Raw genomic sequence first — 15,812 nt, forward strand, 5'->3', positions numbered from 1 at the left:
CATAGCACCACCTAGTGTGTCAAACTGTCTTGGACTTGTCAGGGCCAATGCTTACGTAGAGTCAACAGTTTGGGTTATCTCTGCGTTATGATATTCATACACATTTGAAAAGGTGAACACCCTCTGATCAAAGGTGAGCGGCCCCATGCCACCAGTGACCGCTCCTGGGAATCTAGAAAGCGTTGCTACTTTTCAAATCAATGCGGAAACTCCTTCACCGCCATATCTCCCACGTCCTCTCCCACCCCTCCATGTCCTCAGACACGGCTGCTTTAGCTCCGGCTGTCTCTCACACACACAGCGTTTGAACCGCTGGCTGTGACGGCCGCCTGTGACAGCAGTTCCATCAGCTCAGGACCACTGCGCTATTTGGAACCTGGTTGCCTCAGCCCCGACTGTCTCAGCGCCGACTGCCTGTGGTAGCGTTTCACACGCACAACTTCATGACACATTTCTGTCGCAAAGGTGTGTGAGAACCGAGCAGACAACTAGCGGCTGACAGGTAAGTGACAAGCTAACGGTGACGTCATCCTAGCAATTAGTAATAATTATGCATAACTTCAAACCTTCACATAATTTAAATGACTGAGTTATAAAAATAAATTACATACAGTTATCATGAACTTAGTCATTGAGACCAAAACCATTTTTAGAACCAGGCTGTGACTGTGTTTAATTCTGCTGCAAAAATGGGCGTTTTAACATGGGAGTCTATGGGGATTGGCTTGCTTCATCTCTCAGCCCAGGAGGTTCTGAAGGCATTGTTTTATTTGAAGCCAAAATTTAGGGCTGAAGTTAAACTTTAATCTGAGAATTTGAACACAACCCAAATTCAAACACTGCAAACATAAACTGTGTGGCCCTGGAATATTTTTATTTTTCAGGAAAAGACTAGAGCACGGGGGCTACAGCAGGTGTTAGGTGCTCATTGTTTTGACACTTTGACCCCGAGGGGGAGTAAGAAGGCCGCCACACTCTCTCTTTTCTCTCACGTAATAGCTGATCCTGTCATTGGTGTCACGTCAGCACATTGATTTTAATGAAACGGGATTTTGCCTACCGCTGACAACATGTAGTACAGGTGTGCAAAAAGCCTCCAGGATGACAGTTTAATGTCAAACCCATGTCATGTGGGAGCGATGGTAAATATGAGCGAGCACCCCCCCCCCCCCCCCCCCTAAGTACCTTTCACTTCAGCGTTCAGCTGGTGAACATCACCAGAGAACACAGTCAACCTCTGCCCAGGGAGTTATCGCTGCTCTGAAGCTCAGGGTGATGTGATAGATCCTGATGTCTACGTTTTCCTGAGTTCTGACATCACTACACATTCATCTATAAATATACTGTAAACCAGAGTATAAATTCTTTCTCTCTCTCTCTCTCTAAAAACTGGGCTCGCACATTTTATAGAAGGTGACAAAATATGGAAATGCGCTGAACTGAGATAAACATTTATAACAGCCCACAGATAAATATTTGATGTTTTAAAATCGTATGTTGTCTGTACATGAAATAAATAAATCGATCTTTTTTTAGTCCTTCAAAATATTATCCTGTGTAGCAATGACACTAGTTTTAAGTGGAAACCATTTGTTATAATCAAATATAAAAATCGTTTAATTATTGAAGGCAATTAAACTTATTGTGTTTTTAATTGACTTTGTTCCTCACTGTTCTTTCAATTGATTCCTGTTGTGCACTTTTTCCAGTTATTTGTGCCAACCGATATTAAAACCTCTTTTTCCTGGTTTGTTCTGTCAGCCATTGCTAATGCCACGGCTAGTATCTGCCAGCATCAATTATAAGAATAATTAATATAATAATAATTAGCCTATGCTCTTTCCACTTCAATTTTTAGGAGTGGGGTGGAGTTATATTTAGCAAAATCATGGTTGTGATATGTTTAATGCTGTGGTTTTCAAACTTATTTCTACCAAAGGGAAAGCCAGAATAGCAAGGCACACCTGTATTCTTATCATGCAAAACCCGTGTTATCATCAGTTTTTAGCTACGTTTCTCTCCTTCACACTGGCTGTCAATCGAGGTCTTCGATGTGTCACACACTACTAATTCCCACCATCTGACAACTGCGCCAACAGCGATTTATATATATGTGGTGATGATGATGATGATGATGATGATGATGATGGTGGTTATGAAAGTGATGGTGATGATGGTGATGGTAATGATGCTGATGCTGATGAATATATTGGTGATGATGATGATAATGATGGTGATAAAAATGATGATGATGGTGAAGATGATGATGATGATGGTAATGAGGAAGATGTTTATGGTGATGATGAAGATAATGATGATGAAAATGATGATGAGGATGATGATGATGGTGGTAGTGATGATGATGATGATGGTGATGATGATGATGCAAATGATGATGATAAAAATGAAAATGATGATGATGAAAATGATGGTGATGAAGATGATGATGAGGAAAATAAAAATCATGATGACGTTAATGATGATGGTGATGATGATGATGGTGAGGAGTGTGATGATGGCGATGATGATGATGATGATGGTGATGATGGTGATAATGATAATGATGATGTGATTGTTGGGGTTATGATGATGATGGTGATGATAATGGCGATGATGAAGAGGATGATAATGATGATGAAAAAGATGGAGATTATGATGAAGATAATGATGATGAAAAAGATGATGGAGATTATGATGAAGATAATGATGATGACGATGAAAATGATGATGAGGATGGTGATGAGGATGATGGTGATGTTGGTGATGATGAGGATGGAGATAATGATAATGATGATGATGATGGTGATGGTGATGATGAAGATAATGATAACGATGATGAAAATGATGATGAGGATGGTGATGAGGATGATGGTGATGTTGGTGATGATGATGATGATGATGATGATGATGATGATGATGATGTACCTCCTGTCACACACCCAGCCTGAGGAGGAGCGCGCGCGGACGCGTGACGCGAGCCCCTCCGGCACATGACATATCTTTTGGCTTTAAAGTGACGTCAGGGCGGATCCGGGCTGAGCAGGCAGGTCGTTCGTCAGTGTGAGGAAGAAGAGGAGCAGCAGGGGGAGACGGAGCAGCCTCCTCTCCTCTGTCAGACACAGCCTCTCTCTATCCCCCCTTCTCTCTCTCTCTCTCCAACTCCTCTGGAACAACTCTCATCCTCCAGGATTCTCCTCCGCCGCTTCCCCCTCGTCCTCTTCTTTCAGTTGCACCTCTTTTTCTTTCACTTTCTCCGCCTCCCTCCTCTTCCTCAACACCTCCAGAAATGTGAGTAGATAATGAGGACCCCCTGCCATCGGTGAGTTGTCTCCCGCGCGCGCTTCAGAGAACGGGAACATCTTCATCCTCTGCGCCCCCCTCCCCAATTCGTTCTCTTCTTCTTTTCCTTTTTTTTTTTTGGGACTATCATCATCTTGCCTTTCAGCAATGTAGAAGAAGGTGCGCGGTCATTCCAGCGAGAGGATGCCAACTACAGCAGCCTCGTGCTTCTCCAGCCGACGATGATGAGGAGGGGGGAGACATGACAGATATGCGCGAAGGCAAAGTTTGAGGGCACCTCTTTCGGTCTCCGCTCACCTGTGCGCCCCCTCTTCTTTTTTTCCAAACTGAGGAAGACCACCGCCACCATCACCACCAGAACAATTATCAACTTCACTGAGACCTGACTCTTTTTTTTTGTTGTTGCTCCGGCATCTGTTTCCGTTCAGTGGGATTTGTGCGCGACATTCGGAGGAATTTGATGTGCGCAGCGTCGAAGGATATGTGCCGTAAACGATGTTTGCGTTAAAGACAGCTGGAGTAAGGTCCGTCACTTGAGTGTGCGCGTGCTTCGGTGTTTTTTATTTTGTTGTTTATGAGCTATTGTCGACTTTGGTGGAAGCCCGTGTCAATGGGAGGCTACCTGGAGGACTGAGACGGATCCGGGCAGTCGAGACAAAAAATGTGGATAAAACGGAGCGTAGCGCGCAGGTAAGACGCCAAACATCTTTCATTTTCTGACTTTGATGCTGTCGCCTTTGAATCGCACGCGCCTGTGGTTGCAAGCGAATACAGATATTTCGCGTCGTTTTCCCTCCGCTGGTCCGACAACGTGTAGTGCCAGTCGTTTTTAATCTACGCCACTGCAAGTTATGAGAGTCTGCAGGAGACTGGGGATTGGATAACATGGAGCAGTAATAAATAAGAAAACAAAAACATGTAACGGTGGGTGTCAGGGCGCCAGAGCTCTTTAAACACACGCACTATATATCTCTTATACTGTTGACACTGTGGGCCATGAAAGCGCAGGCTTCATAATAGACACGTTTTTATCATGTTTAAAGGAAAGAAAATGAGGAAAAATTCTCATCCTGTACGCTGGGGGTCGCCAGTAGTACGGCGCAGGCGACACACACACACGCACACACACACACACGCGCGCGCACACATGCACGCGCAAGCACAGGCTCAAGCTTAGTGTCTGTCAGCTTCTCCCTACTTGTGAGAACAAACACATGCACGCGCTCCCTCATAGGCACCCACAATTAATTAATTGAAAAAAACTTAGGCCATAGAAAGCATGAACACAAATTATAAATCACAAGTAAGTCTTCACCATCGCACACACACACACTCACTCACAGCCACATAAATAATGGAAGGAGTGGGTGTATATACACGGAGCAGTGCTTATCCGAGAAAGAGGAGAGGATGGCATGTAGACTGGGTGGATGAAGAGGTATAAGCTTTACCCCATTCAACTAAATCCACTCACTCTGCCCCTCCTTTCCGCCTGCGCTCGCACCACAATGACGGTGTCACACAACCAGACAACAGACAGACTTTTATATGACAAATAAAATCGTATACCTAAACTGAAGCAGCAGGATGGAGACCATCCTCCTGACTCTGACTCAGTCAGGAAGTCTGCAAACAAAAGCTCAAATTGAGCCCATTCATTTGGCGTAAAATAGGTTTAGAGGGAGGGAATGACACGCCGCGTAATGAGACCAAACCTGCCAGCGGTGAGATTCTCTTGCCACCTGCTGGATCTCATTCCCAACCGAAAGCCATAACTCCTGCCCGTTTCGCAGTGGTGTGTTTATTATGCATGAGACACACACTGTACATCTTGGGGCTGACCTCGCAGGGTAATGGCAGCACACACAGGGCAGTTGTAAAAGGAGGTTCAAATAAAATGCACCCAGGTCCCACATCTCTACCTGCGTCGGTCAGAGGCCCAGAGGAACCAATTTCCATCTGCAGGAATTTCCCTGACAAATGTCAAAATGGGATGTGTGATGAGCAGCAGCTGCAGCTAGGGACTGAAGTCTTACAATTCACCATTTTGCAGATTTGGATTCATGCTGAGCGCTTGTATTGTTATTGTTATTATCATTTATCACCAGACATCGATGGAGCCACTTGGGAGAGGGGAGGGGGGGGGGGGGCATTGCTGGGCTGAAATTGTTGTCGTTTTATGGGTTGAGATTAATAAAAGACAAATTAAAGAGAAGAAATGGGACAGTGAACATGTGCTGAGAAAGATAATGTTCCTGTTGAAACAGACAAAGAACAGACCACCTACTGCTCCTGTGTACGTGGGCGTGAATGCTACAGCCCTGACTTCAGCAACACTGGAGAGGAGGACTGATGGAGAGATAACCGAAGAGTTTTAAAAAGCAAGGATTTTAAAGATGTGCTGCTGTTGTGGCTCTTCATGTACTGTGAGGCTCAAACAGACACCGTACGTAAATCAGTGTTCAGTGATCTGATCATATCTTGACATTGTTTTACCAATTCTTGTTATTTAAAACAACCATTCTTGTAAATTGTAATTAAAACAGAAATAAGTTGTTCAGGTTTTCTATTTATATATGTGAACTTTTTCCGAATGCAGTACACATATTAGTAAAAATTAATTTGTTAATTACATTGTGATGTTTACCTCTATCATAGCGAGATTAACTAATTTTAATAATCTGACCTTTAGGGCTGCACATAAGCTTGAATAATCAATGAATTATAATTTTTTATTACATCAATTATATTTGAAGTGTCTTTAAACATTTTAATAGCACTTTTGCTTTATGAATTACTGATAAGAATAGCGAAAGCTGTGGATGATTGCCGTTGACTGACATTTAAATATTGATTTAGGGTGTCAGCAGATAGATGATATTGGGTAAAGAAATAAATCAAAATGTTGGCCTTTCGACAGTCACATGGGATTGTTCATCATTTGTTCAATGGCTTGAATAGTGTGAGTACTTCAGTCATCTCTCCAAGCTAATACTGGGGATGAAAATGAAAAACTTGTATCTTGCTGTGATATGTTGTTCAGCATGTCCTGTAAATCGTAGTAAAATAGTACAATTAAATGTGACATTTTTTAGTCAAAGTAATGGGTTTTCTCTAGTTTCATGAATACACCATGCATTTCAATGAGGATACATTTAGATTTGATCTGAGATGCGAGCACCTGTAATGGTAGAAAATGATAATGAGCTTGAACCGGGGAGGGTCTCACGGGAGAGTTACCCGGTCGGGATTCGTCTCTCTCGGGCTCGCAGTATCCGCGCTCAATCTTTCATGGACGTCACACGGTTTTATGTTCCCTGTGGGGAGCTCTCATTCCGCTGAGACACTGGAGATGCTATCAGGCCTCGGTCCGCTACAGCAGCAAAACTGCACTGGCACAGACACCAGTTGCCTTTCAGAAGGGCTTCAATTGTCTGTGTCCACTCGCTTCCAACAGGACTGTTCAGGACAGGTGGCCGTTTCCTTCATGTGTCCAGATTTTTCGAGCCTGGATCAATTCTGGTATTAAATGGGGGAAGAGAGGGAAACTGTTTGTTCAAGAGGAATCTTAGTCTACACTGCCACAACAAGAGGGAGGGGGACTTTGATGAATAATGAGCTTGGGAACAACATCTTCATGTCAATATTCCTGGTGATCATATACTTAGTATTCTGTGTGTTATCCCTGTGTTAAAGAGAAAATGGACTAATAGTCTATTCTGAATAATATCACTGGCTTAATGGAGCAGGGCCTCAGATGCATTATACTTTATGCTGAGATGTTTTCTCCAGTGAGAAACAACTGCTCTTGCACGGCATCATCTGTCCAGTGTGTACGAGCAGTCATCCTCCTCACAGCTCGCTCTACTAAGAACACCAGTAGTGGCACTGCTGTGCAAGGGGCCATCAGATATTCAGATATTCCTGTGATTTAGGTGCCATCTTAATAGCCTCGATGAGGCTTATTAACTGGGCCTCTCTGGAGCGTGATTAGCCTAATTTGCGGAGAAATAGGCTGTGTTGCTTCTCTGAGAACCTATCCTCTGGAGATACAGATGCATGTGTGTGTCTCTGTGAGTGTGTGTGCATGTGCGTGCGGGCGGTAAACACCCTGTGCTCAGCAGTCTGCTAAATCCAGAAGGACCAGAACAGGTTGTCCCTGTGAAACAGCGTAAGAGACGAAACAGACGAGGATGCTGGTTCATCTGACCATCCTGAAAATACCACAGAGAGAGACAGACGAGAGAAGAAGAGAGAAGGTAGCTGTTGTTCAAAGACTTGTCTGCTCACTGGCATTGTAGTTAATATGGAGGAGATGAGGACAGAATAACTGCGTTCAGTTCATTTTCCCACCATTACGCATAACTGTATAGAGGATGCTTCAAATGAAAAACTGGGATAAAGACTTGTATAGCATCAGAAAAATTACTAAACCCAAAATACCTGAATTTGGGCTGTGAGCTGTTAAGGTTAATAATGACACTTTCTAAACCTACATACCCACATTCAGATCTCATGAAATTGACGTACAACATCCCATCACAGTTCCGACAACCCATCAGCTGGTTTGGGTTTAATGACAGGCTGTGTCCAGTTGGAGCTACAGGAGAAAGTGTGTTCTTCTGTTGCACTGAAGCACATCCATCCCACAGCGCGAGGGAACCAACAGCACAGAGCTCATACTTGATTCATGTAGTGAGCTTTGCTGGATCAATACTGCCTCTACAAAGGATCAGATTTATCCGTCATGGCCCTTTCCACTAACTGGCATTCTCCGGGCCTGGGGTGGGGCGGGGGTGCCGTCTCCCAGCACGCCGTTTTCTACTAAAACACTTTTTTTAATATACCATGAGAAGAAAAAAGAAAAAAAAGGTAATTGGTATGAATTTTGACAGAAGGCAAAATTAAAACATTTGACAGTGAGGGCCTGGTTTGATTGGAACATTGTCCTCTTTCTCCGATTTCCTTTTCTCCACATTCCCATCCTCTGTTGAACTCAGTTTATCTTTCTGAGCATGTGGGCCGTGCACTCTGTAGTGTGCAGTGGAAGTAATTAATGGGATGATGCAGCACCCTTGGCTGTTGCATCTTGGACCATCACACCACATACATGTGCACACCCCTTTTTCTCTTTTGTTTGTTTTCCTCTATGAATTATGTTCCGACACATGCAGCCGTAGCAGCAGTGGATGCGATTTGTGTGTGTGTGTGTGTGTGTGTGTGTGTGTGTGTGTGTGTGTGTGTGTGTGTGTGTGTGTGTGTTTTGCACAGTCGAAAAACGTTTTGGAAGATTTCATAGTATATTTGCCTTCCAGAGGCCTGCACCACAGAAGCAATCCATAACTCTGTGGAACTCTTTGGAGAGCCAGCTGGTATTTATCTCCCTAATGCTGGATATCTACTGAGGAGAGCTTAACTCCTACACCTCAGAGCCTGCATCCTTCAACAACACAACCACAGGCAGCTGATATCCTGGGAGCAAAATAATAAACACAAGCAAGGCACAGAGACAATTCCAACCAGCGCATTGTGATTTATGATGAAAAGATGTTTAGAGGTCAAAGTTATTTGCACAATTCCAGTGGAACATAGAATGTGTACTGCCACACACTGGAAGACTATGTATCTACGACAACACAAACACACAACTGAGTCACACCGTGTGTGAATGTGTTTCCTGGGGAGGGATGTAAATCCTTAAAGCTGCATTTCAATTTCTCGTACTCAAAATAAGAGTTGAAATAAGAAGTGTGTAATTGCAAAAAGGGATTTTGTTCAAAAATTCAGAGCGACACATCTGCCCCTCGTGTGTCGTTGTTAATCGCTGAGAGCAGGGATTGTGAACACCTGGCCAGTCTCAATGCTTATCACAGCCAGTGATATTAGTGGCATGTCACTTAGTTGCAGAAGGATCTAGGAGGGTTTAGCGACCATAATCAACAAATTAGAAACACACCATAGTGGGAATAAGAGATTTGGATCCTGTGTATCTTGGCAATCGAGCTCGCCACCACAGAGCCATTTGCATGTGTGGGTACGTGTATACATGCTGGGTTATATTTGCCCTGTCTCTTTGTCTGAGAGCTTGAGCACACAGCCCCCTCCAGTTCAGACAAAGACATGATTGCATATTCAACAGGCTGCAAATAGAGACTGAGGTATCACAGCTCCTCCTGTTAGTGGACGGACAATGACGAACGCCCTCAGCTACACTGTGATTAACTCGGATACTTCCACAACGTGCAATTGTTGAAATGTAAAGGATAATATGTTTCAATGCGGGATTCGAAAAGATTCTGACTTTGATTCCAAAAATCACTATTGAACCACATTCTCCGGCTTTTACTTCATGCAATAATGTCAGGACTTAATCTTGAGTCACATATACATTCAACGTCCTGCTGCTGTAAATACTCAGTATCGTGCACTCCTTCCTCCAAGGCCATAACAGTCCCCTTATGAAAGCACATAAATTCACTAGACTTTTATTTGTATCTGCACCAGATAGTACACACTCATAAATATCAGTTCTATAAACATGCCAGTCTTTTTTTTAAATCAGGATCCATGAATTATTCTCTGGAAAATGAAATAAAACGCTGAAAACCCGATCTCACAATGTTACAGAAAGTGAAAAAAAAATTAATCCTGGAACTGCCCCCTGATCTGGATCCAGACCAAAATGTAATGGTTTATCCCCTGACCCACAACGCATGTTCCACCAAGTTCCATCTGTCCAGTAGTTTTTATAATCCTACTAAGCAACAGACAGGGGGGGGAACATAACCTCCTTATTAGCTGAGGTAATAATTATTTATTATACTAATATGTGATAACCCTATAATGCATTTTGACCAATATCTGAAGTGCTGCTAAATTACCACCTGGTTCTGAAAAACAAGGAACATGAATTTCATCATCTATGGATCAAACACCAGTACAGTTTCCAGACATCAGGACCTTAACCTCCCCGATCTGCCCCTGTGATCTTCCCTCAGAAATAAAAGGGCTGCTGGAGCTTTATCACTGAAAAATGTGATGAACAATGACAGAAGAGAGGTTTGAAAAAAAAAAAAAAGTGCCAAGCGAAGGGAAAAAAATAAGCAGAACTGGATTAAAATAACAATGGAGCGTTTTGCTAATGGTCCTTTTTGAGCTTCTGCCACAATATGATACTGTGTGTGAGAATTACCGTGGATAAGAAAGGTGCTGATGTCTCTGAAGACGTCCTAATGCTTTGCCTGCTGCACTGTGTGACAACGCTCCTATTTGATAACAGAAGAATTGCTGTCATTTTTTTTGCTCTCAAACTTATTAACAAACATTAAGGCCTGCAGACGGTTGTGATGAATTAGGTCTTGATTTCCTTTTGTGAATAATTCACTTTTGAGTCTGGCAAAATGTGAAGCGCTACTTCAACATTGTGCGAAAGTTTGCTTTCAGTGTCGTAACAGATTCTATTGTGTCCAGGACTGCGGGCCAGGTGCCAGTTAAAATGAGTTTTAAATGGAATAAAAGGGACCGTGTAGCCACATAATTCATAAATATCCAATATGCAGCACGATTCATCAACTTTGCAGAGAATTGCTTTCAGCATTTTGTATACTTTCGGACATTTTCAATTTGCTTTATCATTAACAGTTTATTGAGTTTATTGGACTGGAAAGGCGGCCCTGCCATATTTTTCATGTGAATAACACATTTCTCTGAGGAGTTGGGCCTTTCTAATGGCTGTTTGTTTTCTTAAATGACAGTCGGGTGTTTCTTTCACACTTTAGGCACGAGTCCTCTCCCCTGTGTGGATTTTACTGTCGTGAGCAAGTGGAGATGATTCCAGTCAATTTAGGATTATATCTCAAGAGATCACAACATTATACAAGACAGCATTCTGATCCACATGTGAGGTGTCAGTGATCAATGCATCAGGGCATCCAGGGTTTTGAGGTGAGGTCAGGAAACTTCACAAGATGCTGTAGCATCCCTGAACACTTTAGACCACTATGATTAGCAATTACTTGTACAGTTGTGACATGTTTTACACCGGCAGTTATATGCAGGTTTTTTAAAACACAAGTAAACACCCTTAAAAAAAAGCAAGTCACTGCTTTCCCTCTGCCCGTTTTCTTTTCTTGTTTTTTCCCCCCCCGGTGAGTCCTGATCGACAGCACAAATGCACTGGAAAAAACAATGTGTCGGGAGAAGTGGGAAACACAGCTCACATCAGAAGAAAGCCCCATGGAGACCAGTGACAATGTTACCGTGGTTACCCTTTGGTTGTATCTTTTACTTCAGTCCCTCTTTTAAACTCAAGGGCGACTGAGTGGTTTTTGATCGCTTGCATCTCGCACAATATGAAGAAAGAAACTGATGATGCACGTTGTTACCAAGATGTAAAAAACAATAAGTACATAAATGTTTATTGCTGTTTATGCGTCAACGCCCGGAGGTTCAATGTGCGTCATAATGTCGCGCAGGAAAAGGGGAAGCATTGGAGCACATTATTGGTGAAACATCAGATGCCGATTCAGTAAAGCAGTAAGCGACACTCAGTAACAACATTGCTTTATACCATAGGTCTTGGAAGTCAGTTCTCTGGGCACACAGATGATGTGAGGTTAGAAAACTTTCAAACAGCTGGAAAAAAATATGGTGCCGCTACAAATAAGGGTTAGGGTTAGAGTTAGTTTGCTCCCTCTGTGGTTTTATTTGTTTGCTGTCCCAAGCGTGTCAGTGTAGAAGAGGAAGGAGCACATGAGAGACAGGTGGATTAAGAGCAGCAGAATAGTCAGGGAGTGTGTTTGAGCAAGTGCGTTTCTGGAGCTTGTTGAATTGAAGCTTCTCCTCACTCCCCTTTGAGACCTTTTTTTTTTTTCTTAAGTGCCTCACTTTTTCTCTGTAACCTAAAAGTCACAAATGTCCCCATGCAGCACTTTCATCAGCTTTATCCCACACGTGCACACAGGCAATAAAGCAGCACTGCAAAATATGTTTAAATAAGTCTGGGTCAAATTGAATGCCACATGCATTAAATGGACACCAGAGTATTTCCATACAATGTTCAATGTGCGGAACACAGCATACAGTCTAAATAATAATATACAGTATATTGGTTAGATTGGATGCAGTACTTTACCCCTGATGCTGCTCAAATATCTGTTATAGGTTCGATAACAGATGTCTGTCAATTCTACTGATCTTAATCTCTGTCTTTAGGATGTTCATAGCAGCACCTGGCAATCTGACTGTAAATAAAATAACTCTCTCAGTTTTTCACTTTAATATGCTGGGTGAAAGTAAAAGTATTATTATCAGAAGCAAAATGTAGTTAAATTATGAAAGTATAAGTGTGTTTTGGCCTGATAGACTGATATATAATTAATATGACATCATTATATTTGATTGGTTTGATAGATTATATTTATAAATTCAGTAAAATGAAAACGTGAGATGTTTAGAAGATGCCCATGCTGATTATTTTGATTGTTGCTTTGGAGTGGAAGAAGCGTAATACAGGAATGGAAAGTAAAGTACAAGTACCTCAAAGTTTTGCTTAAGTATAGTGCTTGGGTAAATGTACACAGCCACTTTCCACCATAAATTTTAAAAGGTATCTCCAAGTATCCTGCCATGTGCTGCAGGTTCAGTTTCCTTTGTTACCAGTCATCAACAGTCCCTGTTCTAATTTGGACTAATTTGATCCTCAAAACGTAGATATAGGTATTCTAGTAAACAACTGTGTATGACTCTTGTCTGACTCTGACTGTGCTGTTCAATATTTCCTCCGGGGTTAGTATTTTGGGAAGGGACTCGCAGTTGCAGCCAAACCCCACTCGGGTGAGACCGCCGGGACAAGCTTCGGCTTCAACCCAGTCCTTGTAATCCCTGACCAGTGGATCTGTCAGTCTCTCTTCCAACCTCTAAAGAAGCAAAGGGTTTGGAAGAAAAGTCTGTCTGAGGCGAGCAGCATGCTTCTCTTTTCTGCTCATTCAACAGGGAAAACTTGATTTACTGAAAGTATATGAAGCTCAAATGGAGAAGAAATGTGCAATAAAAAGTAAAGTATCGTTTTTTCTGTCCTTTCCTGCCGGAAAAAAACAATATTTGTATCCATTTGTAAATTAAATTATGACTTTAACCCATTGTAATACACACACCAGAACACATTGCCAATCCTGATTATATTGATTGTAGCTTTGGTTGTAGTGCTTCTCTTAAAAAAAAGAGCTGCAGTGAAGTTCAAATGTTTAAAGCGTCCCTACTTGAGTCTGTCTCGACTTTACAGCACATCTCTGCCGCCCTCCTCTTGAAAACAGTGATTATTCTAGGTCAAACTCTCGTAGAGCTACACACTGGAATTAATGGAAGTGGGAAGGGCAGAGAAGGACTGTTATCATGCCCTCATTTTCTCAATATGCTGCAGCCGAGGCAAAATAAATAAATAAATGTTTTCCCACACTAATCCCAGAGGGGTCAGAGCAATTTCCACGAGATGTGAATTTATGTTTTCTATAGGACAGCAAGGCAATTACCAGTCTATCAAAGGCGTTGGCAAAAAGTGAGAGTGATGTAAGTGTGTGTTTCAGGGTTGGTTCATGTTTACTTTAGAGGTCAGTATAGTCTTTGGACATTGGACAGCACAGCTCACAAAGGCAGATGCTAAGACACGATGAACCCTCCTCTAATCGAAAGCTCAGGTCAGTTACCTCAGTGTGCCAGTGCATGATGTCATTGATGTACTGTACATCCATCAGTCTCAGTTGAGTGAGCAGTGATCTGCAGAGCAGAAGATGCATGTGCTTCCTGCTTTAGAGAAGTCCTTGCGACATGGATTTTATTTTCTGCAATCAGCAATAATATGTGAGATTGTGAAAAATCGTTCTTAGATGTAGATTTAGTAAAATAACTGTACTATGTTTTATTGATAGCTGCATGTAGAGCATTTGGGTGAATTGACATAGACACGCATTAATAATAAATTAGGGCATTAAAATAATACACTGTCAATAGATAACACTTGAATAGTAAAATCATTCAGTCATACTTTCACTTTATTAAATTTGCTGTCCAACTTAATGGTTCCAAGATCATTTTATAGAGTGGGTGGTCCATTAACTAGAAGGTCGGCCGCTCAATCCAAGTCTCCACCTATTGCATGCTTACAGTAAATGTCCTTGAGCAAGATACAGAACCCCAAATTCCCCCTGATGCCTTTGCCAGCAGTGTATGATTGATGTATGATAGAGAAAGTGCTGCACACAGATGCACTGTATGAATGTGTGTGTGAATGGTTGAATGGCAAAACAAGAAAAGCGCTAAATAAAAACAGACCATTTACCATGTATAAAAAAAATGGAACACAGGCCATTGCATTTGACATTAATTTGATCTTAAAAAAAAGTCAAGGGTTGTAAGAAAGCCACATACGATTTGTATCGTAACATGTTGTGTCGTATCGTATTCTAAATCACATTGACATTTGCAATAAGCTAGAATTTAACTAAAAACTCATATCATTCAACAACATCTTGTGTAGTTTGATCATCAAAATGCACTTTTTAAGACTCAATGCAATTTTTTCTCACTATTCCTGATTTACTGGCCATTTTCCACATTTCCCACCTATGTATAGTGGGTCTGAGACCACATTGTAAATCTGTCATATTTTCACATAAACCTGGAAATATTCAAAACGTTTGAGCATTCATAAGAATTAAAAAACACAACAAAGTTATGACTTGTTAAGAAATTATTTAGGACTATATATATCAAATTTAGGCCATTAGCCGGACTGATGACACTAAGTTGTGTCATCAACTAATGTGCCTCAAGTTTCCAGCACATCATTGTTGTCTAAGGATCAAAAATCTGAAAATGTATAGTGTGTGTGTGTGTGTGTGTGTGTGTGTGTGAGAAGCGGTCAAATGCAGCTTGCTTTGCCAGTGGGGTCCAATCTGCACTCCTGTGTGCACTGCCCTCACAGTGAGTCATCTGGAAGAAGAGAAGTGTCCTTGTTCTATGGCCTGGATGTTATCAGAGAGTTTTTACGCCCCACAGGGGTAAGACTGCCACACAGCTTCTTCCCTGTTCTCTCTTTTCTTTCTCCATCTCTGTCGCTCTCATAGGGTAATGCAAATGCATACTCTGTAACCCCCCACCCGCCCCATCTCTATTTTAAGAAGCTTCTCCCCAGTGTGAACGGGCTGTGCTTAGGGCTGGCAGTATCAGGGAAGGTGGAATGAATGAAAACACATTGTATGAGCTCCCACCAGCATACCACTGTCTCTCTATGTATTCTTAATCCATGACCCTTTAAAGTTGTTCAGTCTAGCAACACAGCTACTGGAGATACTTAATAGTAGATCACAAAGTGTATGTATGAATTTAAAGAAAGATATAACCAACCCACACATCCCCCTCGAGGCTTTTAAGGAAAGCAATGGCAGTGTAATGTTTAACAGACAACTTAGCTATAAATAACATCTCATACAATGATCCACACAGGCACTGGAAGC

The 15,812-nt window shown here is 42.0% G+C and overlaps 1 protein-coding gene across 1 annotated transcript in view; it reads left to right on the top strand.

Annotated features, from left to right (window-relative positions):
- The first annotated feature begins 3,048 nt into the window (after positions 1 to 3,048).
- Positions 3,049 to 15,812, top strand: part of ajap1 (adherens junctions associated protein 1) — a 48,343-nt gene continuing 35,579 nt past the window's right edge. Inside the window, exon 1 of the mRNA XM_034590646.1 lies at positions 3,049 to 3,990. Coding sequence (XP_034446537.1) covers positions 3,962 to 3,990 — 29 coding nt within the window. The 5' untranslated portion in view covers positions 3,049 to 3,961. The remainder of the gene's footprint in view (positions 3,991 to 15,812) is intronic.

This window comes from Hippoglossus hippoglossus, chromosome 7, assembly GCF_009819705.1.
Source record: "Hippoglossus hippoglossus isolate fHipHip1 chromosome 7, fHipHip1.pri, whole genome shotgun sequence".
In the NCBI taxonomy this organism is placed as follows: Eukaryota; Metazoa; Chordata; class Actinopteri; order Pleuronectiformes; family Pleuronectidae; genus Hippoglossus; species Hippoglossus hippoglossus.